Source organism: Falco punctatus (genome assembly GCF_963210335.1).
Source record: "Falco punctatus genome assembly, chromosome: 4".
Taxonomy (NCBI): Eukaryota; Metazoa; Chordata; class Aves; order Falconiformes; family Falconidae; genus Falco; species Falco punctatus.
The window spans coordinates 98,932,920-98,960,295 of record NC_137583.1 but is presented as its reverse complement, the minus strand read 5'-3'; the positions used below and the strand labels follow the sequence as shown (position 1 = coordinate 98,960,295).

Sequence of the window (27,376 nt, the reverse complement as noted above, 5' to 3'; positions counted from 1 at the left end):
CCACGTTTCAATCCTTATCGCTTTCCAAGGGAAATGCGGTGTGGAATGTATTTTTACTGTTCTCATTTCCAAGCTATGGAAAAGAACGTCAAATGCGCTCCTTTCAGAGCAGATGGCTGGAATCCGGGCACGAGTGTGTGCAAAACTTGTGCAGGAGCCAAGAGTAAGCCTCACTTCTCCCATCTGCCTGAGTCTGTACGAGGTGACCGTGCCCGCTCATCCAGTGGACCTCCGTTCTTAGTGGCCATGAGTGTTTTCTAAGGCTCCCTGCTGTTTGTGTAATATTGATGCTGCCCGTCGTGAAGGTAGTCATTTTGACAAAAGACCCTCTTAGGAAAAGTTTCGAAAGGAAAATACCGAAAGCGTTGCCGGGGTAGTGACTGTTCGGTAGCATGAAACCTTAAGTGCCACACGATGGCACCGTAATCTTAAGAACTGAAGGGGAAGCGTGCATGCAAGGCTACTGGAATTGTTAGGTGTTAGCTCTTCGGTCACTAGGGCAGATCCTAAACACACTAAAAATTCTTTTGTATGCTTATTTATTTTAAAATCACTTAATAGTAATCTTCTAGGATCAGACTGAATTGTGTGAGATAGTGCTTTTCCCATCTGTAAAAATAAAATCAAATGTAATGACAACCAAACTAGCATATTTATTATTAGATTATTAGCGACAAGGGTTAAGAACACTGGAGTTATCTTGGTGGCCCTGTGTTATTTGATGATGCTAACTCTTAGTCCACTTGTAATACCCTGAATTTCTCCTGCCTGCTTGTGCAAAAAGTGGATTCGTTGCCTGGTGTGCAGTAAGTCAGTTTTCACACACAGGGAGACATTGCTTATTTATTTCAGGTTTGCACAAAGCTGGGGGCTAGATGGTGGTATTCCACAAAGCAAGCCCCCCAAACGGGATATTCCACTGTATGCACAAAACCAGCAGTTAGTCAATGCCAAAATCCCTCCTTTTTACACTGATTTGTTACTAATTTGCATATAATCGTAATATGTTTACACAACTGTTTCTACTATCATGCATGCTCGGGGAGGATTCTTCACTCGGGCAAGGGCCTTTTTGACCTAGGGGTGTAATTTTTAGTATTGTGATAAGGGTGGTTCAGTTAAGGATACATGAACTTTTAAGTTTTCTTGCCAAGTTGGTAATGCACACAAAACATCCTCAAAGTATCCTTGACTGTCTCTTCAAAGCCTAATAGTTCCAGAGTGTCCTTGCTCAAAGAATGGCTGTGTACCTTTCTGATTACAGCATAAACTTGTCAACTTAACACGTATAAAGTATATCTTGCACAAAACAATACCATTCTAAATTTTCTGAGTCATCCTTCAACATACTCTTTCAGCATCATAGCAACCTGTTATGACAAAGAAATTCTCTTCTTTTTTCCTTCTTCTGGGCTATTTAAAAAAAAAAAAAAGAGGGCAGGAGGGGGAGGATCAAGAAGTCTAACACACAAAAGTCAACCAACTTTAATGGATTGTATAATAATACAAAATATTACAATCTATTAGCAGAGTCCTTAATGGAATGCACCAGCAATGCTACCAAATGCCTTATGTTGTATTGCCTTCCTGAATGTGGATCACAGTTCACTACAGTAGCTGGGTTCTGGCTTGTTCTCATTCACTGAAGCATGGTCCCTTCTTGGTGAGGTGATAGCAGCTCTTGATAAGCTGCTGATCCACTGGGCCAGCAATCTCTTAAGTTCCATCTGTTTTAGAAGCTGCTTGTTGCTTGGAAAGGTCCATGCTGTAAAAGAGAACACTGTGAAGGATCCGTGCTGCTTTTTGGCATGCCTCTTGGAAAGCTTGTCAGTGTGCTCCTGCATGTTTGATTGTTGTACTTCGTTCCTGCAGGGCTGGTCAAGATACATACACTGCCTGGCATCAAAGCCCTACAAAGTAACTTCTTAAAGACAAGGTGTCTTAAGGGTCAAATGGAAGTTCTTGTGCAGAGCAGAATAAAATATAAAAATGTTTTCATGAAGGTATTCTAGAAGGAGGTGAAAAGGCCAGCCTATCTAGAAGTTACTGCAAGTAGCTTTCTATCAGTTTAAAAAATAAATGCATGTATTTATAATTTTATGCTGAAATTACCCATTTTCTGCTTATACTGTTATAGTTACCTGTTTTAAAAGAACAAAGTCCAGAAAGTAACTGATGCACAGGGTCTTAAAAAGGACTGCAGCTGAAAATCTTGTAAATTAGAAGGTGTAGTATACTTTTGTTACACTTCCCATGTGGATGTAGTCCAAAAGTGGTGCTTAATATGACAAAACTGAGTAACTTAAAACAAGTGGTTTGATAAGCAAGATTTCCCTATTTCACTTACTGATCTCATATGCACTTGGCAATGTAAAATATCTTTGAGGCTGCTTGAAACATTTGCTTTTTTGAAAATATTATTTAAAAGGCTATCTAGGGGAATTGGGAAACAGAAATTGCCCTGCTGGAGAAGAACAGCAATCAAAATATTCACTTTTCATTTCCTGTCTCCAGAGTTATCCAAACTCATCTGTTTTAGGGGAAATAAATGCTAGAAAGGACAACTCAACCTAAATTGATTAATAGTGTGATTATGGTATGATCTTAAGTGTGTGAGTATCCCCATATTTATTCCATCTTTTCTATGTGTTCAAGTGCTTTGTAGGATCTGAGCTTTAAGGGGAAGCCCAGTCATATTTGATCATCAGTCTTACTAATTATAGAAGATTTGACTCTCTGTAAAACTCCTAAATGGCAGAAAAAATCCTTGTCATAGTCCCCATATGATAGCTGCTTCTAAAACATAAAAAGGGATGCACTGTGCCCTTGACTCTCTAGAACAGAAATTATTTTCACTTACTCATATGTTTTGATAACTTAAATGTCTGTAGCATATGCTTATCTCTAAAAACATCTGGCTGAACCCTGTTCAGAAATCATTTTCACACCTTTAATGCTGTTGTGGTTTTGCAGCCATTACAACTTCATTTGTGTTATATTTTGAAGTTTTTCTCTTATGTAGGCTAGAAAAATGACAAGCAAAATCACTGTACTAAGAAGCTAAAGTGTGATTGACTCATTGTCCGCATTTGATGTAACCTGGTTAAAGCTCCATGTGCAATACTTTATTTTTAAAATATTGTAAACACATTGATTTTCTGATCAATGATAGATCATTATATTAGCTTTTTAGTATGAATAGCATATAAAAAAGCAGTTGATGAAAACAGAGCCTTCTGAAATACCAAACTCTCAAGTCACTGACATAGCAACACCTAACAGTTAAAACTCTTAAGAGAAAGATCCAAGAGGTTGATATTCAACCATAAGCAAAGAAAAATATACCTTGAAATATCAGAGTTTATTCTAAATGTAATAAAAATTCACATGCTACTTGTAAATATTCTGTATCACAGACCTCAGTGATTTTGTGTTATTTATAGAGATATACAACTAGGCTAGTGAAAGATGTGACCAAGACTGGGTTTAAATGACTGAGATACCTTGTGTAAAGTACATTCAAGAAATATTTCCAAAGAACCAGTGCCAATTTCTAACCTCTAGTTCACTTCAAAAATTTAGTTTATGAGCCTGCTAGCTTAGTCCCTCAGCTTTTGTGTGGCTTTGGGCCCTATAGCACAAAACTATGCTTTTACATTCAGAAAATAAGAGAACACTTTTCCCACCGAATCCCACATTAGCATATCTAGGTATCTAGTTTCATACATCCTTTTAATTTACCTACAAATACCCAAATGTATGAGCAAATACAAGCTTTGGTACATATGTACTCTGTGATTTTTGCAGCTGCCTTAGAGCCAGTATCCAGGACAAATTCTGCAGGCTTTCATCACAGACTTGATTTAACAAAAGTCAATTCCACTTTTTCGCTAGACACAACTTACAATGCAGCAGAAACTTCCTGCTCTCCAGTAGATTGTGTGTAGGTGGAGCTAGCTCGTTCAGCTGTGTCAACATAGAAAACAGGACAGTATTTAGAGAAGTGGAATGCAATCTGCTTTCTGAAAAAGCTATGAAGATACTTCCTAAATTTTTCTCCAGCAAAGGCATAAATGACAGGGTTGATACAACAGTGGATCATTGATATTGTTTCTGTCACTTGGGTTGCTTTGTGCAGCTGACCACTGCCTTCACAAGTAGTGATGGAAAATGCACCTTGAAAATCACGCAAGAGAATGCAAATGTTATATGGTGCCCAGAAAAAAAAGTAGGCAATCATTATGATAAAAATAAGCCTGACTGCTTTATGTTTCTTCTCATTCCTACATTGCAGTAATGTTTTTATAATTTGTGTGTAGCTGCAGATCATAATTAACATAGGAATAACAAGTCCCAGGATGTTCATTTTTAAGGTCAAGAATTGCTTCCATACATTTCTCTGCTCTGACGGATAATGAGCACTGCAGGTATAACGTGAATTTTCCTTTTGAGTTTTGTGAAATACTATCCCAGGAACAGAAGCAAAAAGAGCAACAGCCCAAGTGACAACACTAGTGAGGATGCCATAGGTAACTGTCCTAGCTTTTAAGGCAAACACTGCATGCACTATGGCCAGGTACCTGTCTAGGGTCAACAGGATTATGAAAAAGATGCCGCTGTAGAAGCCAAGGAGGTAGACGCCTGAGAGAATTCTGCACAGTGCCTCCCCAAAAATCCAGTCATGAACAGCGTAATAAGCCCAAAAAGGGAGAGAAAATATAAACAGCAAATCAGATATTGCCAAATTAAGCAAGTAGATGTCAGTCATACTCTTCAGTCTTTTGTATTTTACCAGGATAAGGACAACAAGCATGTTGCCTATGAGGCCAAATATCACCACTAAAGAATAAAGGGGTGGCAAAAGGTTTGCTGCAAAGTGCTTTTCCTCAGTTCCCATGCATGGTGCTGAATCACCGTAGTCAAATTCTGTTGTCAGTGACCAGTCAGCTAAGTCTGTGGTATGGTTTTCCATGGCTTGTTTGTCTGGAAAGGAAGAAAAGGATGTTAAACTAGAGGAAACGCTAAGCTTGGCAGTGAGGGGAATGAAACATGCTGGCGTCCTCATCTGGAATGGTTTTTGCTTTTGAGCACACAAGCATTACTACGTCAAGGTCTGGAAGTGAATGAAGTTGCAGAGCTCCCAGCAAACCCATCTATATAGCTATGAAGTCACGTTGCCGCATGTTGGAAGTGTGGTGCGTGTCATTTCCTACGTGTACACGGTCTGAAGCGTTCTTCCTCCTCAGCAGAGCCTGTCAGCTAACTGACCCAGCCAGAAGCAGAGGAATGATGAATGTAATCTCAGCAGTGAGAAGTTCAGGGCTGCTGTGCTCAGCAGTGGCTTTGCAAAGGGACAGAGCAAGCCAGCAAGGCAGCAACAGGAACGCGGAGCAGTTGGCTCACAGAGCGTAGCCATGTTTCTCCCTGGGACCTGGCCACCTTCCCGTCGTGCCAGCCCATAGTGTAGCCCTCACCCAGGGAGGGCCAGGCACTTTGGCCATAAATTGGTGCCTGCAAAGGCACTGTGACAGGGGTCAAAGACAACTGAGTGGCGCATGTTCAGGTTGTGACTTCCTGGGAGTCCTAATGCCTCTGGGAATCAGGTCACTGGAGGTATAGAAATGACCTTTGCGCAGTCCTAGGCATACCCACCTGGTGGACCTGCTGTCCTGGGTGTTGCAGAGCAGCAAGTTGGCCGTGTTGTTCTGGGTCAAAATGGCAAACGCTGTGTCCTGTTACAGAGTCTGGGTCAGGCGCAGGCCATGGAAGCGTGCTGGTGTTAGGGAGTTCTGGAATGAAAGTGGTGCGCAGTCCTGTAGAAAGAAGAGAGAGGTAACCACCTTGTCGAATGACATAAAAGATGACAGTTGCTATCAGTGTTGCGCATCTCCCTGCCAACTGAACGACCTCCCCAGTGCTTGGGGATGAAGGAAGTTTTGATTCCATGTTTCCGTAGCTGTTTAGCAGCCGTGGTTCAGGAGCTCCAAGGTTTAGATTGGTTAAGTGTCTTGGAGAGGGCACAAAGGCAAAAGGCAGATATGGCCATCACTAGGAGTGTGCACTAGCAGTTCTTTGCGTGTAGCGGCTGTTTGGTATCGTCCTTCATCCTGTCAATCGATGTTTCCAGTGAAGTGACACAGTAACTGAGGAACTTTAAGGCTTGCCCGAACTCTCTGTCCCTCCATTTTTGTTTTGGGGACTGTTGGAGGGATTGGGCTACCCCTGCAAGAAGGAGTCCCGGCCTGGGAGGTAAGTGGGCAGCAGAGCTATGAAAGCCCTCAGGCAGGTTCTGTTATAGTGGGAGCAGATGAAGACTTATGACTTTGATGTCAGCCCTTCCTGTTGCCAAACCCTTCCCCTTTCCCAAGTGCCGGGTAGGACTGTGAGCCAGATGCAGGAGCATAACATTGTGTAGTTTGGTCTGTGAACAAGTTGAGGAGAGCTGTGTTCTCACAGACCACCGGAGAAAATGGAAGGACTCCTGTGTGTCCCCTAAGAAGCTGGGAAGAAGATTTTGTGAAGACGGGTGTTCAGAGGGACCAATGTGCTTCCTGGTCACTTTAGTGGGGAAGTGAAATTGATGCGTGTGGCAGCCACTCAAATAGAGCTGTTTGCTGTCTGGTAAAAGGGCTGCTCTTTCTTCCTGTGTCACCACGACTGCTTTTATCAGACACTTTGTTGCAGATTGGTGGCTGTTCCTAGCAGGCTTATGGGTTTGAATTCTGCATCTTCCTGCCAGTTTGATGCCTTCACCAAGGCAGTTGGATGTTCTCTTGACAAAAGCAAAGGACCGTTCCCGACACAGAAGACTTCAGGTGGTACATCTGCCCCAACTTGCTGTGTGATCCCTGCCCACTCATACATACATGAGCACAGCTGTGTTTGCTCCTTTCCTGCTTACAGCCCTGCCGTACGCTTTTTTCAATGGCAACCTCTAGCCTGTGTGACTGCAGGCATCTTTCAGAGCCCACATTCTGAAAAACACTTCATTCTCTCTGCACTTGAGTTCTGCAAGACTAAATGTAACTGAAGAAACTCAGCCCATGGCTGGTATGACACAGGGGCAGGCCCTCAGTCTTCTTTTTTTGGTATAAGCTCACAATGGTCCGTTTTGATTTACAGCCTGTGAAATCTCTGAAGTGTCTCTTTGTGTCTCTCTAGACAAAACTGCCCAGCTGAAGGGAGTATTTTCTGCTGTAAGCACAGATCTCTCGAAATGCTAATGTCCGTATCTTGATTATGTCAGAGTGGTTAACTTAGCTAAACCTAAGCAGAGGTCTTGGGGAAGGGACTGGTTGCTAGGTCTTTGACCACTTTCCCATGACCTTACAAATGAGGATCTGAGTCCATCTGCCCCCAAATATGAATCTGCCCCCCAAAAAAGGAGGAAGCTTTATTGAAGAAAAATCTGCACCTTCTAAACAAAAATAAGTGCTGCTTTTGCAGACTTTTTTTCCCACCCCTTCTCCACATCTGGCTGTCAACTCTGCTCCTAACAGTATCAGGAATGAGACCATCCATGTTCAGACCTTACTTTAGCATGTTCGAGTATGGCATGAAGTCTTCTTCTGGAGAACAAGGAATAAGAGAAAATTGGTGTGTTTTAATAGTTTGTGTCTCAGCTTTGCCTAGATACAATTTCTTGGGGAGAAAATAAGTACTGTCAAACTCCTCAAAGGCCAGCTTTCAGGAAGCTATGGCAATCTCTGTGAAACAGTTTTTTTCCACAGCCGTGCTAACTACATAGTAATTACAATACTGAGATAATGGTTTTGTTGGTAAAGGAAGTGGCTGTGGTTCAGGTGTATTGACAGTAAGTTGATTTTAAAGTATCTAAGGGTTTATATTTCTTAAGGACTTTCAGCAACCCTTTTTTTAAAAAAAAAATAAAAAATTAATAAAACCCTTTTTGGTCCAAAGCATTAACTTCTTTGTCTCTAAACATAACAAGACTTGGGCACTGCACCAATATTTAATATTCCCCTCAGCTAGATCTGCTAAGTCTATGTTGCATGCCCTAACAATACCAGTCCCTGGTACTGCATATAGCTAAATATCCTCATTTCTTATGTGTCAGTCAGCTGTGCTGTATACTGGGATTATGGAATGTGGCTACAACACAGTGCCAAACCCAGAACATCCTGTCTTAATGATCCTGCACCTGTGTGATGGTCATGCATAAACATGGGTATGAAAAACACCTGAGTCATAAACCCAAAGTGGGATTTTATGAGTATGTGATTGATAGGGTTCGTGCAAATATTATTGCAAAATGCTGCCTTGATATTACTGTGGTAATTCTTGTCACGACAGTCCCTTTTTCCTGCTAACTGCTATCTCGGTGCTTTCCCTCCTTTTCCACTGCCTTCTTGGAATGACAACCACCTCTTCTCTGCATCTTATTTTCTTTCTTTCAACCCTTTTTGCAAGCTTAAATTGTGTTCTCCTCTCTGAGTGCTTCCCTCCGCTAGTTGAGCCCCATTCCTCTAACCTAGCCTTTGCTTCAGAAGCCTCTGTCTGCAAAAGTACCTACTACCCTGAATTGTGTATAGTATACAGCACATGCTGACAATGGGAACTGCAGGTATTAATTTGGAAACCAGAAAAAGGAATTGTAAGTTTTGTGCTTTATCCTATAATCTCAGTGTTTTAGGAAACAGCATTGGCCATTAGCTAGAATGCTTCACTGGGTTAATCAAGCTGGCTTGTTTACCTAACTAGAGATATATGACTATTTTTATGTTTCCTGGTTGCGAGGAAAAAAACCCAAAGATATCCCTGCAAGATCTCTGAAGAAAGAATATTTCAAAAAGAGGTCTGTATTATTTTGAATACAGTTTATATAAATGCAGTATTTCTAGAAATCTGAAATCTGCTATACAAATTCTGTTGCTCTGGTTGATACTAGCAGTCATACAGTTTTCAAGAAGAGCTCTCCATAGAAAAGCTGCAAATTCATGCCTCTGTATCAGACTGAGTTTCAGGTCAGAGCTCTCTGTTTTTAAAGAGGCAAAGATTTTATTAAAGTGAGTTTAAGTTCATTTGCACAGTGCTATAAAATGGTAACAATTAAAAAGGTGTAGTGAATGGAGGTAAAATGCTAAACTACACTGCATGTAAACAGGTTCCATAAGATAGAGTATTTAAAATACATCAGATTTTCTGTAGTTGTCCTGTAAGAAGAATAAGTACTCTTCACTCAAATAAGCTGTTTTGTCTTTGCAGTAAGTTTTAACATGCAGATTTCCATCATTATATATCATCTTTAGAGAAAAAATCAAAGAGGCATACTCTATTATAGTTCTTTCTTAGATCAATCTCTGAAGATATATTTCTTTGCTTACCTGGACCCTCTGCTCAAGTCTTCTAGTGGTTCTGTCCTTTAAAAATAGTGTATTCTATTTAACATATCCTGTATATTTCTCCAGGGTATTTTTTTAAAGATGAGTACACTGGCAAGATTCCATAAGTATTTTACACCTCAGGCAGTAGACTACCTAAGCAACTACTAATTACTGAGGGGGGGGGGGGCGGGTAACAGGAAAAAAAAATAGCAAAGATGACTTACCATATCTCTTATGGTGCAAGTGATGGCCTGGATTTACATCAAGAGTAACACTAAACTGGTTTGACAGTCACAGTAAGAAGGTCAAAAACACCTCTTCCTGCCCCAAGAAGGATGTATCAGTTTGAAAACTTTTAGCAAACAAAACTGTGTTCATTTAAAAAAAATCAAGGAGCAGTTCTCTTTTTTCTAAAAATGGTTCATCAGATGTTACTTTTCTAACTGTGAGATGTGCAGAGATGTTGAAATTGTGGAGGATCCTCCTAGGAGCTGAACTCAAGGTTTCACAACCCACAGCTGTAGTTTTAGAAAAAGGTTTTTATATTGTTTTCTCTTTTTCATTTAGCTAACATCTTTGAATCAAGAGCAGTTTACATGAGGTTCATCCCTTTACATTTCTCAGTAATTATATTTCTTTTATGGTTTTTGTCCCTGAAGTGGGACCTTTTGAATAAAGCTGCCACTTTCATTCAGAATTACCTGTGCTTTCTGTTGGCTTGCTCTGAGTTGCAGTCCTTATATTTTAGGAGATATGATTGATTCTGTTTTTCTCTAACTGGTCATTTGGACTGTGGGTTTTTTATTATTTTAACCCCTGTCATAAGACTGTGACTTAGTCTGTTCAGTGAAAGTTCTGACCTTCTTTTAAAGCAACACTGTTGCTTACTTTTTGGAATTAAGCTTCAGAAAAGCCTGATAGACTCTCATTTCTTATCAACTTATTTCCATGTGGGTGATCCCTGTGACTTTTAGAATTAAACTGAAGCTGCACTGGGAGCAGCTTTTTAGATCCTCCTTAGACGTCAGAGAAACCACACAGGAGGTAGGAAAGGTACAGAGGAAGCAAGAAAGAGATGGTGCTTTATCAGATGCCTGAGAACCCTTGAGAGAGAAACCCTGAGGAGATAACTAATAAAGTGCAAACCCCTGCCTCCCCTTGATATCTCTTTGGAGGGTTCTGGAGTATCTCATCCTGTCAACCTTGAAGGCACTAAAGACATGTCTTTCCTGCACTCAGTCCTTAGTATCCTTAAAAGATTTTAAAATGCCAAAATCCATTGAGATGTCTTGCTTCGGATGCTGTCATTCCTTAATGGAAGTCAAGGGAATCACAACTTCTGAATTACATCTCACAACTGGGAGAAGACAGTAAAAAGCAAAAAGCTCAGCCTGTTTTCCTGAACCTGTCTTTGCATGAGGGACTAATCAAGGTCTTTATTCTGTAGGCTAGATAGATTTTTCTCTTCCTATCCTAATCAGCTGTTCTGATGAGCTGGAGTCTCAATATCAAAATCAATGGCCACCGTAGGGTATTCTAAGGGTACGTTCACACTGCCTTACTTAATGGACTATATTAGACCCCCTATACAGTCAGTGGAAAGAGCTGCTTCTGAAAATGTTTCCACTACACCTAAATCAAGCTCCTAATTGCTGCCGCACTTTGCTGACAAAAACCTGCATTTTCATCATTAATCCTTTGCAAACAAGGTATTGTATCAATTGTATTCAATGTGTAATTCCTCAACAGTCTATATACTGAACTTAACAGACATTTTAAGGATTTCTTTCTGAAGCGTGCTTCATTGTTCACTGTTTGTTACATATTACTGAACCTACTGGAGACTAATACCTTTCATAATCTCACACTATATGAACAAGGGAAACTGTCTTAAACCTGTTGCTGGACTTGCACATTTTACATCAAGCTTTTGATTCTGAAATATGCTCTTACAAAACTGTTCTCAAACTTTTGAACTAACAACAACTTAAAATTAAGACGTGGTAGGCTGGTCTTCAGAAATAGTCCCTTGTTCCCACAGATTCATTGACTTTATTAATGTTTGGTTTTGTTGCTTATAGCTTTTCATTCTCATAGCACAGTGATCAGCAAGCGTAGCTGGATATTTCATTTACTGATGAGCACTATAAGGTGTTGTATGCCAACAGAGGGCCTCTGCCATTCATGGTTATAGCAGCTTACTAAAGGGAATCGTTTTGGTCTGCTCACCAGCTGGCTCTTAGAGCTGGATGAGAGACTCCCCACAGAGGCGTGAATAGCTATGACACTTGGCAGCTCAAATATGGGGACAGGCTCTGGCAACAGGCATCTGGACTGTGACTTGATTATCAGCACCTACATGATATGCTCAATTAGCTCTACACCAGCTGCAGATAAGCAGAGCTTTACAGTGGCTGTAGGCATGTCTGGGACCCTTGTGCTGTTTGCTGGGCACTGGGGTGCTTGTGGTGTGTTGTTCATCAATGTGGGTAGGGCAAGATCTTTCTTTTGTCTCCCTCTCCGCTCACCTACTCCCCACTCTCAATGGGCCCCCTGTGGGACTTGGTCCCCCATCCAGTCTGAAGCTCCATCACACCAGCCTGGGACTGGCAGTCTTGCTGCTGCGTCACCCCCTCTTCCCTGCTGCCCTCTGTCTGACTCCATCCAGTGTGTGTGTAAACACTGAAGTATGGACAATGCAAGCAGCACATCCATTGTTACAAGTCAGATTTTTTTCAGCTTTTCTCAATCCCTTGCCCAGCATCACTTTGAGAAAGTGCACTGCTGCTTGTCATGAACTACAGCAGATTTTAAGAACCTTCACCTACAGATGCACATCATAATTTTACCAAGAAATTGAAGCTATTGTTCCAGTATCAGAAGGAATAATACAGCGGGTTAATATAGGTTGGCATTTTACCTATTAACAGTTTTACTTTCAGAGATGAGTAGGAGTTATGTTTAGTAGAGTGGCACTCATTCCCTCCATAAAGACATTCCTGGAATGGCAGTGGGTTTTGTTCCTTGCCTATGGGGCTCAAGTTGTTGTACTCAGCAAGTATGCAACCATGTACACTGTCAAGTAAAACTGTGTTTGTCAGTCTGTTCTATCTAGTGACTGATTATATGATTCATCTTCACAGTAATCAGGCCATCACACTGATGTATCCAGTATATAAATGGTATGGCACTCCCCCAAGGAGATGTCATCATTTATGTGGAATCTGCACCAGTACTGAAACATCTACTAGGACATAAACCAGATGCTCACATACCACTGTGACATACCAATGTCATCAAGCAGAATTATGGGTACTGAAATTTGAAACTGCAACTAACAGTTTCCATTCAAGTTAGTATAAACTTGTACCACCTGAAGAAGAAAGACTGGGAAAAAAATGCCTAGGACAGAATGGCAGATATCTTTCTTAGAGGTACAAAATATAATAGTGCACGACACTCTTAATCAAATTCTATAGCTACAGCAAAGCAGATCATATTTTTCATCTGAGAAGAGGTCTAATGAAGACATGTGAACACAGACTGGATGCATTTCTTTTTCCATTGGTTCCCCCAATTGTATCTCATTTTCTTACTTGTTACATTCACAAAATCCATGTCCAGATTATGTTAGTATAAACATATCCTTCATTATATCAGTAATAGTTAAAAGTCTTTGTTTTGAAGAGGCTGAATAAAGTCATCCAGCTAAAACTACTTTGTTGCTTAGGGCTTTTTTTTATCAAGCTTTTCTTTCAGGCTGTCGAGTTCTTGTAACTAATCTCTTGCTGCCATCATACAATCACACACGATCTTACATCTGTGAGCTATATTTTTTTGAGGAAAATGGGGGGGAGGGGGGAAGAAAATGGAGGGGGGGGGAATGTTATATACCATACCCTAAGCTTTCTGTCATGGAGATTGGTAAAAAAAAAGAAGCCAGCAAAACATTTCACAGTTTTGAATAAGCTGGGGTACAAAATAAACAACAACCTCTGGAAGACAAAAGCACTTCTACATGGTTGTTTACTGGCAGTAAGATCAAGGGTTTTTTCTCCTCTGTAATTCTTCTGTTTTCTGTTTGTTTCTCTCTTGTAAATCTTGCACACACATAATTATCCATTGCAGCACATATTAATGCTGTTGTCATGGTATTATTTTTGTTTTGGCTTCCCCCAAGCTGCTCTTAACTGAACTAGCTGTGTTTCCTCATGCAGTGAGGGAGAAGAGAGCGTTGCTTCCTTTTACCGTTTTTGTCCAGGCTTCTGATGTGTGCTGCCCTGTTTTATATATAAGGGTTTATCATAGTACAATAGACCTTGCTTGTGGCCCATAGCTATGCATTTCACAAATTTTTGACTCTCAGAATATATTTTTTACGTAGGCCTTTAATTCTCAGAGTTTTCAGTTTTCAGGTATATTTATAGTACATAAATTCTAGGTCTAGAGGTGCTGTTTGGGGCTATATCAACACTACATCAACCGTGAATTGGAAATACTCCTCAGTGTACATGTAGATCCTGGGCCTTTGATCAGGCAGGCTGGGAAAATCACACACCAAATTTCTTCCCAATGAAAACCAGGTCACAGAAAGTATGGACAGAGTCTGTATAATGACAAGGTGTGTGCCAGGACCCAGGAACCAGAAAGTACTTTTAAAAGCATGCTAAAGATTAGATGTAGTCTGTAATTGTCCATACCTCATGATAGCATCCCTGGAAGTCATGTCCAAATGGCTCCTTCACTTCCATCCACTTCGTTTCCATTCCATTCAAAATGTATGGTATCAGGATAGGTTGTGTTGTTAATGTCATGTGGCTAGCGTCCTACTGTCACAACCTTGTAGACAGTTCTGCAAAGCTGATTGCCACTTGAAGGTTTGTGCAGATTTGCACATTGACCGGTGTATCTGATAATGCTGTCTTCCTCCAGTTCAGTGTTACGCCCCCCCACCTTCCCTGAAATAGTCATTTCAGGCTTGAAACACTCAAACTGAGATTGCTGTCACTGTCACAGGAATTAAAAAACTGCTTGGCAGTTATACAAATTTATACAACATTTATTTTTCCTACTATTAAATTTTCTGAATGAAGTATAGCTCCTGATAGGCAAGTATCACCAGAACATGGGTACAAAGCAATGCCTTGACCCCTTATTTCTAGACAAACATCCTTCTTTGTTTTGGCCTGATTGCTGCTGATATTCTAAATGCACCAGAATTTACTTGTTTGGTTTTGTTTCCTCTGCTAGCTTAATTTTTTTATTACTATACTAAAGCGTAATGCTTCTAAGGCCACAGTGCTGCTAGCAGAAGGCCAGTAGGCACCAGTGGTTGAAAAGAACAGCAAGATTAAGCTTCAAAATAAGCAGGATCAGCCTGTTGTGCTGATTAACCTGGTCAACATCATGTAATTCTCCTGGCACTTCTTTATTTTTTGTTAACTGGAACAACATACCATGTACATTTGTCCTTATGTTCTTTGTATTCATCCCTTCTGTAATTTTCACTGGAAGGGGTGATACTTATTTTGGTGTGGTATTTGAGTGACACATAACTGAAAGTCTCTTACTTGCCTGAATGTTTTAATGTTCTACTTGAAGTATTTATCTCTGATCTTCCCATTGCTCTCTACCTATCACTTTACTAGTCTCTGTTAAGGCTAATAAAGTAATTCTCTCATTTTTTGCCACTACTTTTTCCTATTTAACCATTTATACTGCATTTACCTGTATCTTCTTCTATAACATGTATACATAAAGTCACAGTTGGGTTAACAAACAAAAAAGTCTTATGACAGGAACACTTCTATGTACTGGTTACCAGAAGTTTCACTATTTCTGTGTTTGTTCTTTATATACTTACCACAGACAAACCAATGGTGGTGATTATAAATCAGGTGGTTGCTTGTGAGTACTGCTCACTACTCACCAACACCATATATGCACTTTTGCTACATTTCCTTTTGCCCCTTAGGAAGTCTGCTCGACAGATGGCAGAGTTATCTTTTGCTGTGTAGGGCATTCCTTTCCACATGCTTCTGAACATGTGGCAGTAACATCTTCTGACAAGTATGTCAGACTCTGTCCTGTTCTGTGCATAAAATAAACTGTTTGGTTGATTTCAGGGCTGTGCATAGATATTTGTCCATGGCACATGGATGTTCTTTTCATAAGTATGCTGAAAGCCCAGTCAACACATTATCTTCTCAGAAGTTCATTGCCAAAAGTTTTGAACTTGAAACAATTTTCACTTTGATGTTCAACGTTCGTTGTAAAGCAGCAATTTACTTGTGTGCACAGAGGTCCTGTCCTGAATCTTTCTAGTGTTCTGGTGCTACTTGCACACTCTTTCAAACACTTTTTTTCATCTCCTCAATATCTCACCAGAGTGGCTCAGATGTCTCCAAGCACTGCAGTCATTGTTTGTGTTAGTTTCTTCTCTGCTGTAATTACAATCCTGGTGTGCCTTACCATACTCTTAACGTACCTCGTGTTCATCACACAGTTTCTGTATATCTACCTGCTTCTTTAGCTCTTAAAACCACACTATATCTTTATCTCCATGCTTTTCCCTGCAAACCTTGAGTTATGGAATACTTGTCTCCCATATGTAAAATTTCCCCCACTTCTCTGCCAAGGTGACTTGTATTCTCTTTCATAAGGATTAGGGATCTTGTTAAATCTTCCCCGTGGGTAGCTCCATCCCAATGTTACTAGTCTGCCTGAAGTCCTGCTAATTTGGAGCTACCTGGCCTATAACTACACCATGCTGCAGCCACATCTGACTGGTAAAGACTCAAAATCTGCCGCAAAACCATAAAGCCTTGCTTGTCTCGGTGCAAAGATGCAATGAAGAACCAAGGGTTATCCTGCCTGGACACATAGCATAACAATAAGCTAATATTTAGGTTTAGTTTGTGTTCCTGACAGCACAAAACAGAAAATGAAAATCAGAAAACAAAGGCAGTGGGTATTGAATTTAGCTTATACCTTTGTGGACAGATTAAAAGAGTGTATAGGGGTGAGAAGGTGTGGAATGTAGGCTGAAAAAAGGAACTGAGACAGTGGAATAGGGAAAATTACATGGTGAGTAGAGGCATATTTCCATATTGAACTTGAGTGCTGAAAGTTCCTTACAGATAAAACTTGGGAGATCATGCATATCACTTGGCTGGGGTCACTCTATAGAGTGCAAGGAGAGCTGAAATTAGCTGCAGAAAGTCTATGGAGAATCCTGTCTCTGTCCCACTATTAAGAGCGTGCCATCTTTTATTGCCCTCCTTTATTCCTTTTCTTCCCCTATTTATAACATATGCAGCGCTGTTTCTCCAAATTTCATTCATGTAAAAACTGTGGTCCCAAACATTTCCCAAAGCTGTTACAATGCACTCTTCTCAAGGTTGTGGGTGGATAAAAGCTATGCCAGCAACAGTAGCTTTTGGACTGAGCAGACAGTTCTCTGCCTGGAAGGTTTCATTTCTTTTGCTGGAGTGTGGTATTGTGGGTGTTTTAAGTTCATGCTTGCATCTTTTATTCTCAGAGCAGAGCTGATGCCTTTTCACTTATAGAGGAGAACATGGGCTAAAGGGTGTATGTGGCTTTTCAGACACAGATTTTATTCATTTCACTGCACTGACATGAAAAAGGAAGAAACAGAATTCCAACAAGACACAGATTTAAAATAAAAAGCAGCAATAAAAATATCACAGATGCAGCAGGATTTGTATCACACTGAATTATTTTATGCTTTAATATTAAAAAGGTACTTCTACTTTAGTGAAGTAAAAAAGTACAAAAGAGATAAAAGTATTATTTCCAAGCAAGAAAGTTTACTGTGAGGATAGGTTTTTGGTCTTTTCTTTAGTCTGTCTGTGACTATTAACCTCACAAGGTAGTGGCCTGATTATAATAGTTGATAGGATAAAAACTAACTATTTACAGAAGCAGTGCTTTGATGTTAAAAGGCACATCCCCTTTCTAGAGGGGAAAGAGTATTTGCACCACCTAGATTAAGGTGTCTAATACCTAAATTAAGAGGCTGGCATTTCCATGTTCCTTCTACAGTCTGACAGGTAATCTTCCCCAGAGGCCATTTAAATCATATGTCTGCTTCTGACTCGGGCATCTGTTTTTCTCTGCTGACCACTGAGGGACCTTGAAGAAATTTGCTGTTAATTTAGGTATCTGTATCACATGCCTAAAGTTAAGTAGCACGGAATACCCTCTTGTGTCCTTGTGTTGCCTGAAGGTTGGTTGAACCTGCCCCTCCAGACTTTCATGAGCAAGACCTCATGAAAGGCACCCTTTGAAGTATATGGGAAAAAAAGCAGAAGGACGGTTCACTTCTGTAAGGAATGTTCACCTGTGCTTTCTTACAGTTTGAAGCAAAAAGTTCTCCACTATGCCCCTCCCTCTTCTTTGCAAACATCATGTCCCTAGAATACTACTTTGTTTTACAGGGAAATACATCACTCCCATTAATGGCGTAAATGTATGGCCATAGGACACCAGTAGGCTTATGGTCTAAAGTCTTCAATTAGTATGCAGTTCTAGTTGGGGTACCAGTTAGCTGTGGGCACTCTTCTCCTGGGAAGGCAGAGCAGGTATGTCTCTTCTGCAGTTGGCTGCTTTTGCAGTTCCAAGGCTACTGTCTGCCTGGAAGTGTATCCCTAATGTCAGACTTGCTGTGTATGTGAAGAGCATGAATTTCTCATGCAAGAGCGTAGCCTGACACACTTAACTGCATCTGCCATGTAAAGTCTTCCTCTACACATGATTCACCTGTCCAAAACTAGAGAGGCCTCCACTCAGTACTGTGCTCATGATCTCCAAAATCCTTCAGTGGGTCCTGATATTTTTTTCATACAGAATCTTGCATAGCAAATACCAAGGTGATTTTCATTCTGGCCTTGCAGATCTTTAGTGATGTGCTTTTAATGGTTAAGTGCAGTTTTCCTTGGAGGGATATGATTTATTAGAAACAAGCTCATGTTTGGGAGTGCATCATTGTGTTGTGCAGTCAGTAGACTTGGTGTGTGCAGTTACTTGCAAAATTCCACCCACAAAAATCACAATGTTGCCAATTAAAAGCCCACTTTGGAAAATGTTAGCAACTGAATAATATGACAGGTATAAAATTAAAGAACTAAAATTAAAATACTATAACATAGCCTAGAGTCCAAAGGATTATGTTTAAAAATTACCACATTCTTAGCTAACAGAAAAATCCTTGCGTTAAATGGCCCCAGTAAGATAAAGGTCAGTCTTATCTCCTATCAGAGGGGAGATACTATCTTGATATATGTCATACTCATCCTCACATTTGTTTGTATGGAAATACCTTTTATTCATGTAGGGAAAACTAGGGGTAGGGGGGAAAAATGAAGAAAACTAAAAGCTTCCCTTTATCAAATGCCTGACCATGTTGCAGAAAGAATACAGTCACTTCCAAAAGGTGCTCCATTAATGTTGAATACTAAACAGGTACATCAATCCTCAAAGCTTCCTCCCAGTGTTTCTCTTACAATGTTTACATAACAATAAATGACTCTTGTGAGATGACATATTACTCCCTAATCTCTTAAACAGTGTATTCCCCCCAGGTATATCTCACTGGCATTTGTTCATTGGATAGAATTTGGGTGAAGAGATAGAATCATACTATTCTGGGCCCCATTCAGATCTTGACGTCATCCAGCTATGGTGTTAATGCTTCCTGAAGAGCTCACTGATTCTATTAGTTTAAGAATGGAAAATGCTGTAACCCCAAGGAACAGTTAACCAAAAGATTTGAGGGTCATACAATTTTCAGTAATAGTTAACATAAAGATCTTAAATAGTATCAGGCAGTCCTTAAGGCAAACCAAGTGATGCAATATTACTAACTAATTTGATGTATTTTTACAGTCCAGTAGAAATGTCATGCTCTGCAGTGGATGGTGTGAATGTGGAACTAACTCTTTCTAATTTTTCGCGATAAAGAGTTGGACATTTTTTGCAGAGATGGGCTGCAACATGCTTTCTGAAAAAGCTATGAAGATACTTCCTAAATTTTTCCCCAACAAAAGCATAAATCACAGGATTGATACAACAGTGGATCATTGATATTGTTTCTGTCACTTGGATTGCTTTCTCCAGTTCACCTTTGATTTCACAGTTTGGGACAAAAAGTGAACTTTGAAATGTATGCAAAAAAGAAGAAATATGGAATGGTGTCCAGAAGATAAAGTAAAAAACCATGATCACGAAAATAAGTCTCACTGCCTTCTGCTTTTTCTCATTCTTACATCTCAATAATGTTTTTAGAATTTGTGAGTAACTGAAAATCATAATTAACATAGGAACAATAAGTCCCAGAATGTTCATGTTTAAAGTAAAGGAGTACTTCCAATTTATCGTGGCATCACTTGGATAATGAGCACTGCAGGTATAACGTGAATTTTCCTTTTGAGTTTTGTGAAATACTATCCCAGGAACAGAAGCAAAAAGAGCAACAGCCCAAGTGACAACACTAGTGAGGATGCCATAGGTAACTGTCCTAGCTTTTAAGGCAAACACTGCATGCACTATGGCCAGGTACCTGTCTAGGGTCAACAGGATTATGAAAAAGATGCCGCTGTAGAAGCCAAGGAGGTAGACGCCTGAGAGAATTCTGCACAGTGCCTCCCCAAAAATCCAGTCATGAACAGCGTAATAAGCCCAAAAAGGGAGAGAAAATACAAACAGCAAATCAGATATTGCCAAATTAAGCAGGTAGATGTCAGTCATACTCTTCAGTCTTTTGTATTTTACCAGGATAAGGACAACAAGCATGTTGCCTATGAGGCCAAATATCACCACTAAAGAATAAAGGGGTGGCAAAAGGTTTGCTGCAAAGTGCTTTTCCTCAGTTCCCATGCATGGTGCTGAATCACCGTAGTCAAATTCTGTTGTCAGTGACCAGTCAGCTAAGTCTGTGGTATGGTTTTCCATGGCTTGTTTGTCTGGAAAGGAAGAAAAGGATGTTAAACTAGAGGAAACGCTAAGCTTGGCAGTGAGGGGAATGAAACATGCTGGCGTCCTCATCTGGAATGGTTTTTGCTTTTGAGCACACAAGCATTACTACGTCAAGGTCTGGAAGTGAATGAAGTTGCAGAGCTCCCAGCAAACCCATCTATATAGCTATGAAGTCACGTTGCCGCATGTTGGAAGTGTGGTGCGTGTCATTTCCTACGTGTACACGGTCTGAAGCGTTCTTCCTCCTCAGCAGAGCCTGTCAGCTAACTGACCCAGCCAGAAGCAGAGGAATGATGAATGTAATCTCAGCAGTGAGAAGTTCAGGGCTGCTGTGCTCAGCAGTGGCTTTGCAAAGGGACAGAGCAAGCCAGCAAGGCAGCAACAGGAACGCGGAGCAGTTGGCTCACAGAGCGTAGCCATGTTTCTCCCTGGGACCTGGCCACCTTCCCGTCGTGCCAGCCCATAGTGTAGCCCTCACCCAGGGAGGGCCAGGCACTTTGGCCATAAATTGGTGCCTGCAAAGGCACTGTGACAGGGGTCAAAGACAACTGAGTGGCGCATGTTCAGGTTGTGACTTCCTGGGAGTCCTAATGCCTCTGGGAATCAGGTCACTGGAGGTATAGAAATGACCTTTGCGCAGTCCTAGGCATACCCACCTGGTGGACCTGCTGTCCTGGGTGTTGCAGAGCAGCAAGTTGGCCGTGTTGTTCTGGGTCAAAATGGCAAACGCTGTGTCCCGTTACAGAGTCTGGGTCAGGCGCAGGCCATGGAAGCGTGCTGGTGTTAGGGAGTTCTGGAATGAAAGTGGTGCGCAGTCCTGTAGAAAGAAGAGAGAGGTAACCACCTTGTCGAATGACATAAAAGATGACAGTTGCTATCAGTGTTGCGCATCTCCCTGCCAACTGAACGACCTCCCCAGTGCTTGGGGATGAAGGAAGTTTTGATTCCATGTTTCAGTAGCTGTTTAGCAGCCGTGGTTCAGGAGCTCCAAGGTTTAGATTGGTTAAGTGTCTTGGAGAGGGCACAAAGGCAAAAGGCAGATATGGCCATCACTAGGAGTGTGCACTAGCAGTTCTTTGCGTGTAGCGGCTGTTTGGTATCGTCCTTCATCCTGTCAATCGATGTTTCCAGTGAAGTGACACAGTAACTGAGGAACTTTAAGGCTTGCCCGAACTCTCTGTCCCTCCATTTTTGTTTTGGGGACTGTTGGAGGGATTGGGCTACCCCTGCAAGAAGGAGTCCCGGCCTGGGAGGTAAGTGGGCAGCAGAGCTATGAAAGCCCTCAGGCAGGTTCTGTTATAGTGGGAGCAGATGAAGACTTATGACTTTGATGTCAGCCCTTCCTGTTGCCAAACCCTTCCCCTTTCCCAAGTGCCGGGTAGGACTGTGAGCCAGATGCAGGAGCATAACATTGTGTAGTTTGGTCTGTGAACAAGTTGAGGAGAGCTGTGTTCTCACAGACCACCGGAGAAAATGGAAGGACTCCTGTGTGTCCCCTAAGAAGCTGGGAAGAAGATTTTGTGAAGACGGGTGTTCAGAGGGACCAATGTGCTTCCTGGTCACTTTAGTGGGGAAGTGAAATTGATGCGTGTGGCAGCCACTCAAATAGAGCTGTTTGCTGTCTGGTAAAAGGGCTGCTCTTTCTTCCTGTGTCACCACGACTGCTTTTATCAGACACTTTGTTGCAGATTGGTGGCTGTTCCTAGCAGGCTTATGGGTTTGAATTCTGCATCTTCCTGCCAGTTTGATGCCTTCACCAAGGCAGTTGGATGTTCTCTTGACAAAAGCAAAGGACCGTTCCCGACACAGAAGACTTCAGGTGGTACATCTGCCCCAACTTGCTGTGTGATCCCTGCCCACTCATACATACATGAGCACAGCTGTGTTTGCTCCTTTCCTGCTTACAGCCCTGCCGTACGCTTTTTTCAATGGCAACCTCTAGCCTGTGTGACTGCAGGCATCTTTCAGAGCCCACATTCTGAAAAACACTTCATTCTCTCTGCACTTGAGTTCTGCAAGACTAAATGTAACTGAAGAAACTCAGCCCATAGCTGGTGTCTCCCTTTTGGTTTAAACCCACTTTAATTATGTTGTGGGCCATTCTGAGCCGTAGTACATTAAATTTCTGAAGTGTCTTCAGCTTGTGTCAGTGTACTAAACTGTATTAAGAAAGTTATACATCCTAATACATAATTACAGTTCATTCAGGATCCAGAGGATCTAGTTTTAATGTGGGTCTTTCAGTGGATATATATATAATACAAATAATCATCTTGAACAAATTTTATTGATTATACTGTTTTAAAACAATTTTCTGTGTGTGTATATGCACAAGTATACATACATATATAGAGAAAATCAGAATTTTAGAGCCATAGAATCATTTAGGTTGGAAAGCATCCTTAAGTTCATCGAATCCAATCATAATCCTCACACTACCAAGTTCACCAGTAAACCATGTCCCTAAGTATCACATCTACATGTCTTTTAAATACCTGTAGGGATGGTGGCTCAGCTACTTCCCTGGGTAGCCTGTTCCAAGTGCTTGACAACCCTTTTGGTTAAGCAATTTTTCCTAATGCCTAATCTAAGCCTCCTCTGGCACACTTAGCATTTTTGAATTTTTATATTTGTATACAAAGAAATTAATAACTTTTTAAATCTAGTTTGGAACTTATTTTGAGTCTTGAAAACAACAGAAATAATTGTTGGAGTAACAGAACTAAAGGTAACTGATTTCTTACCAGTTTGTCTCCTTTGCTCTCCAAGTCTTATCTCCTGTGATGGGATGAGACCAGCAGCAGCTAGTCCCCCATCTAGTCACTCCACCCACAGTGGGACAGTTGAGAAAATCAGAAGGACAAAAGCAAGAAAAACTTGTGGGTTGAGCTAAAGACAGTCAAATAAGCAAAGGAAATGGAAAAAAGCATAAGAGATGATACGAGGACAAATGTTTGCCAACTCCCACCAAACAGACAGATGGCCAGCTAGTCTCTGAGCAACACCTACTCTGAAAAACTTCCCTCCCAGCCCCGCCTCCCAAGTTTTATGCTGAGCATGATGTTGTATTGCACAGAATAGAATATCCTTTTGGTCAGTTTGGGTCACCTGTCCCAGCCAAGGTCACAAATCTAAAAGACAGCACCATAAGGGCTGCTATGAAGAAAATTAAGTCCATCCCAGCCAGATTCAGTATGTCTTCCCGCAACTAAAATTGAGCTCCTGCCCTGTACAATTCACACTGATGCTGTCTAGAAAGATAGTATGCACTGTGGTTATCTTGTTTAACTGTCAGTGACCTGATGGAAAATCTCTGAGCATTTGCATGGGAAAGAAGTCAGATCTTCCTCTTCACAATGAGCACAAAATATTAAAAGTGTTTTCTGAAATGCTTTCTAAAAAAATCCTTACTCTTTGCACACAAGCAATGTTAATCACAAAGAGCTATAGAAAACTGATCTGGCTAACAAATTCTATTGGAAACTACTGTGTGCTTTTTTTTTTTTGTCTTTAATTATTTTTTCAATAATTTTCATGCAGAAAGGAACATTTTCTGCAGAAGCTGTAGCCCTTGACAAGGGTTCTGGTTTTGGCTCTAAAAAATACCTAGGCATGAACATTCAGAAAGGTGGGAATGCGTTAGCAAAGAAATCTCCACATTTGTCTCTGACCTTGTGCTATAAGTATAAATAGGCTTTTCTGAGAGATTCTGATTTCAGAACTTGCGATTATTTGGCTCATTTCTCTTTTCTTTGCCTTCCAAAATTACAAATTAATGTTCAGGAAGTCTTAATGCTTTTCATTTCTGGGGTGTTCTTGTTTACTTTATGGACTGCATGTGGCCATCAGTGCCCACTGTCCTGCCCCTTCCCACACACCCACAGTTTCTGCATGCACAGGGTAGTTTTGTTTGCTAACAGAAATTTGGATGATTTCTGCAAAAATGGGCAACCAAGTCAAACCTAAGGTAGAAATATAAGAGAAGGCAAACTTTATTTTTGGTGCCCTCCTTCCCTTCTAATTTATCCTGTGTGCTTATCATGCAAAAGCATCTAAATATATGAGGGGTCCAAGAAGAGGCTACTCATGTTTCCCCTTGGAGGACTAGTTATGTTCTGAGTCTCCCCAGAAGTTGGTACAGAGAAGTATGACCAAACCCAGGGCCAAATACCTGCACCCCAGGAAGAGTTCTTGCAGAGAAAATGGGATTACAGCTTGGATGGGAGAAAATTTTATTTTCTTAAAAATTGTAATGTAAGCCAAAATAAATGTAATTTCATTTCTTTAAGTTTTAAGAAAGCTGCACTTCACAACATCAGAGATTCTTGTAATGAAGATGTAGTTGTGAATCATGTGTTTGCAGATTATTGTATTTTGGCTGCTTTGAGAGAAGCCTTGCTAGCTTTTGAGTAGTAGCTCTTACCTATAGTGTGTCACCTTTAGCTATAGAAGTGTCTGCGTGCTGGTATGACAAACAGACCCAAGCAAAAAGGCTCCTGAGTTGCTACACTGACTTATTCAGGGATGGCAGTTGTCACAGCTCAGTGAGTCTGCTGTGCCCTGAAGGGGATTTGGACAAAGTTTCCTCATGGAAATCAGAACACTTGATAACTACATGTTAGAAGAGCATCCGTGCATTAACGGAGCCACTTACTCAAAACTGAATGATGACCAAAGCTCCAGTCCTCTTTTTACAGTCTAAGACAAGGTTTCTCTTTTGAAATGTATGAATGGGTAACACAGTGCTACTCCCCCTGCCCTCGCTCTCCTTGTTTTCACAAATGGCAGTGCTTGTCATACAGGAAAAGAAACTGATTTATCACTCTTATTCAGATTAAAAGCATGTGTCAGCAGCATCTAGGGAACTTTATGAAGAGAGAGAAGTACAATGTAGCACAGAGTAAAAGTGAAACTTAAATGAAGAAAAATAATACCCCATATCCTGATAGCAGGTGTTGGAAGAGAGGTGCCCCATGTTTCCTGCTAACAGCTCTATCTCTTTAACTTTGCCTTTGGATTTGCAGGAGTCTGTGGACAGGCAAAACTGCAGAGAAGACTGTACGCAGACACCAAAGACATCTTGGAGAGCAAGCATATATGTACATACTTTTCTTGAGTTACCGATAAAGATGGAAGCATAAACTAAATGCTGTACGTAAGGCTCTGAGCTGATAGTTCCCCTCAAACACATCTTTTCCTGTGGTAGTAACCACAGGATTTCTTTCCAGGATATGACAGGGAAAGACAGTCCCTTCAAAATTAAACCTTCCTTTGGAAACCTCTTCCTCTTTTATAATAGCTGAGCATTAGAAACATCTCTTCAGAATTGCTTGCCTCCTAACTGATGAGTTTTTCCCATCCCTGCAGAACTTTCAAGGAAAACTATGTTCTGGGCTGCAAAAAAACAGGCTTAATCCTCTGTGAACCCTCAGAATCCGGTTGTTTGCATTACTCACCAAAAAAAGAATGGCAGTCTTACAATTCTGAGCTTTTCTGCAGTTAAATAGAGTTATCTATGTAGTTGCAAGACAAGAGAATTAGGAGGTATTCTTACCTAAACAAACGTACAGTTAAAGAGTAGCATAAGCAGTGAAAATAAGCACCCTGAGAAAGAGAAACTTGAGACAGCTATTAAATGTCTTACTCCAGATCACAGCTGTATGTGCAAGAGGGCTCTGCTCTGTGCTAAGTCCTGTACTAGTATCCCTGTTCTGTTTGTTTTTTTTTTCTTCAGTGTCTCTGTTTAAACTGCTTCAGCTAAAACAGTGAATTCAGAGTAATTCCAACAACAGTTGTAGTCACAACCATTCTAGGGATGAACTTGAGTATAAAAAAGAAGGATAATAGTCTGGAGTGGAGATTGCCCACATACGTCATAGAATCATGGCTCTATCTTGTTATTGCTATAACGGTCTCCACACAAGAAGTTCAAGCCCACTATTCTGATACTGTCAACTGTTCCTGGCAAATGACAGTGCAATTCTTCCATGAAAGCAGACATTGCTATAGCTGCATATTTGATGAACTACAAAAAAAAAAAAAAAAAAACAACCCAAAAAAACCCACAAAAAAACCCACAGCCAAAAAAACCCCACCCCAAAACTCAAAACTTAGGCTATTGTAGCTTTTTTGCTAATACCCAAGTGGCAAGTCTCATTTATCCAAGCAGAGGAGCTCACCAGTCCTTGTGGGTGAGAATGGTACAATTCCAGTGTACTACTGATGAATTTTATTAATGTAAAACCTCATTAACAAAAATTGCAAGCCAGATCGTGACTGACCATAAAACTGGTATCTCTAGTTGAGATATGGAGTACAGGCTTCCTAATGTGGTGAGTCAGAGACATCACTTTAAAAAGAGGAACCAATCCCAAAGAACATATCCCTTCATAACATGATACTGAAACAGCACCTTTAACAGATTAAAGGCTTGAATAATACAAAGAAACCATATGATAGGATAGTGATGAAGAATATCTGCTATCTCCATCTGATAGAGCAAGATATGGCTTAGAGAGGTTAGATGAAGTGTGAAGGATTTCACATCTGATCAGTTTATATCCTTCGCAGAATGCATTTGCAAGCTACTGACCTCCTGGAATAGCTTTGAAACCAAGACCCAGTGTCTTGTACAAAAAAGATTATACAATTTTCTACACCATTTGTCCAGTTCCGTTCTCTACTTGCACATCTAGCCTTATCCCAAGTTGTAAGCTAAGTCAGAAGACCCAATTTTTCTTAAAGATAGTGTCTGCTTGAATGGTAGCTCTGCTGCCACATATACCTCCCCACTGAGTGAATCCATATATATACACATTTGCACGTAAAAAAGGAAAATATTAGCTACTCACTGATTTATCAAGCTTGTTTTGTCTGAGCGTGTCTTCTTCTTTGTGAACAAACACATAGTTAAACTCTAGATCTGAAAATAGGAAACAGCACTTCCTGTGTGATCTGTTGCAAAATGTTATTACAACAATCAAGGGTATGGTTCTTCTTTTCTGAAAACACTCAGTTTCCAGGCTGAGTTCAGAACT

At 40.7% G+C, this 27,376-nt stretch overlaps 2 protein-coding genes and 1 long non-coding RNA gene across 7 annotated transcripts in view; 1 reads left to right on the top strand and 2 right to left on the bottom strand.

Moving 5' to 3' along the window:
* Positions 1–27,376, top strand: part of LOC308063826 — a 44,449-nt gene that overhangs the window by 568 nt on the left and 16,505 nt on the right. For 2 of the 3 annotated variants that reach the window (XR_013928085.1, XR_013928086.1), the window contains exon 1: positions 5,820–8,815. The exons of the other annotated variant lie outside the window; for it this stretch is intronic. This is a non-coding gene — a long non-coding RNA (uncharacterized lncRNA). Of the gene's footprint in view, positions 1–5,819; positions 8,816–27,376 lie in introns of those variants that run through there. 3 annotated transcript variants of the gene reach the window in all.
* LOC308063809 (C-C chemokine receptor type 5-like) lies at positions 1,461–10,286 on the bottom strand. 2 transcript variants are annotated; one of them, XM_080387287.1, is made up of 3 exons: positions 9,569–10,286; positions 5,653–5,813; positions 1,461–4,983 (listed from the first exon to the last, which is right to left on the bottom strand). In XM_080387287.1, the coding sequence occupies exon 3, from the start codon at positions 4,970–4,972 to the stop codon at positions 3,902–3,904; it is 1,071 nt and encodes a 356-aa protein (XP_080243413.1). In that variant the 5' UTR covers positions 4,973–4,983; positions 5,653–5,813; positions 9,569–10,286; the 3' UTR covers positions 1,461–3,901. The 2 variants fall into 2 exon arrangements, with proteins under 2 accessions (XP_080243413.1, XP_080243414.1); XM_080387288.1 differs by lacking the exon at positions 9,569–10,286 and adding an exon at positions 9,345–9,499.
* On the bottom strand, positions 16,927–27,339 carry LOC308063808 (C-C chemokine receptor type 2-like). 2 transcript variants are annotated; one of them, XM_080387285.1, is made up of 3 exons: positions 27,191–27,339; positions 20,996–21,156; positions 16,927–20,326 (listed from the first exon to the last, which is right to left on the bottom strand). In XM_080387285.1, exon 3 carries the CDS (start codon positions 20,313–20,315, stop codon positions 19,245–19,247), a length of 1,071 nt encoding a protein of 356 aa, XP_080243411.1. In that variant the 5' UTR covers positions 20,316–20,326; positions 20,996–21,156; positions 27,191–27,339; the 3' UTR covers positions 16,927–19,244. The 2 variants fall into 2 exon arrangements, with proteins under 2 accessions (XP_080243411.1, XP_080243412.1); XM_080387286.1 differs by lacking the exon at positions 27,191–27,339 and adding an exon at positions 23,084–23,319.

What these genes read in the sequence shown, in the direction of transcription:
- LOC308063809 (XM_080387287.1), bottom strand. Translation starts at nt 4,972, where the DNA reads ATGGAAAACCATACCACAGACTTAGCTGACTGGTCACTGACAACAGAA.
- LOC308063808 (XM_080387285.1), bottom strand. Translation starts at nt 20,315, where the DNA reads ATGGAAAACCATACCACAGACTTAGCTGACTGGTCACTGACAACAGAA.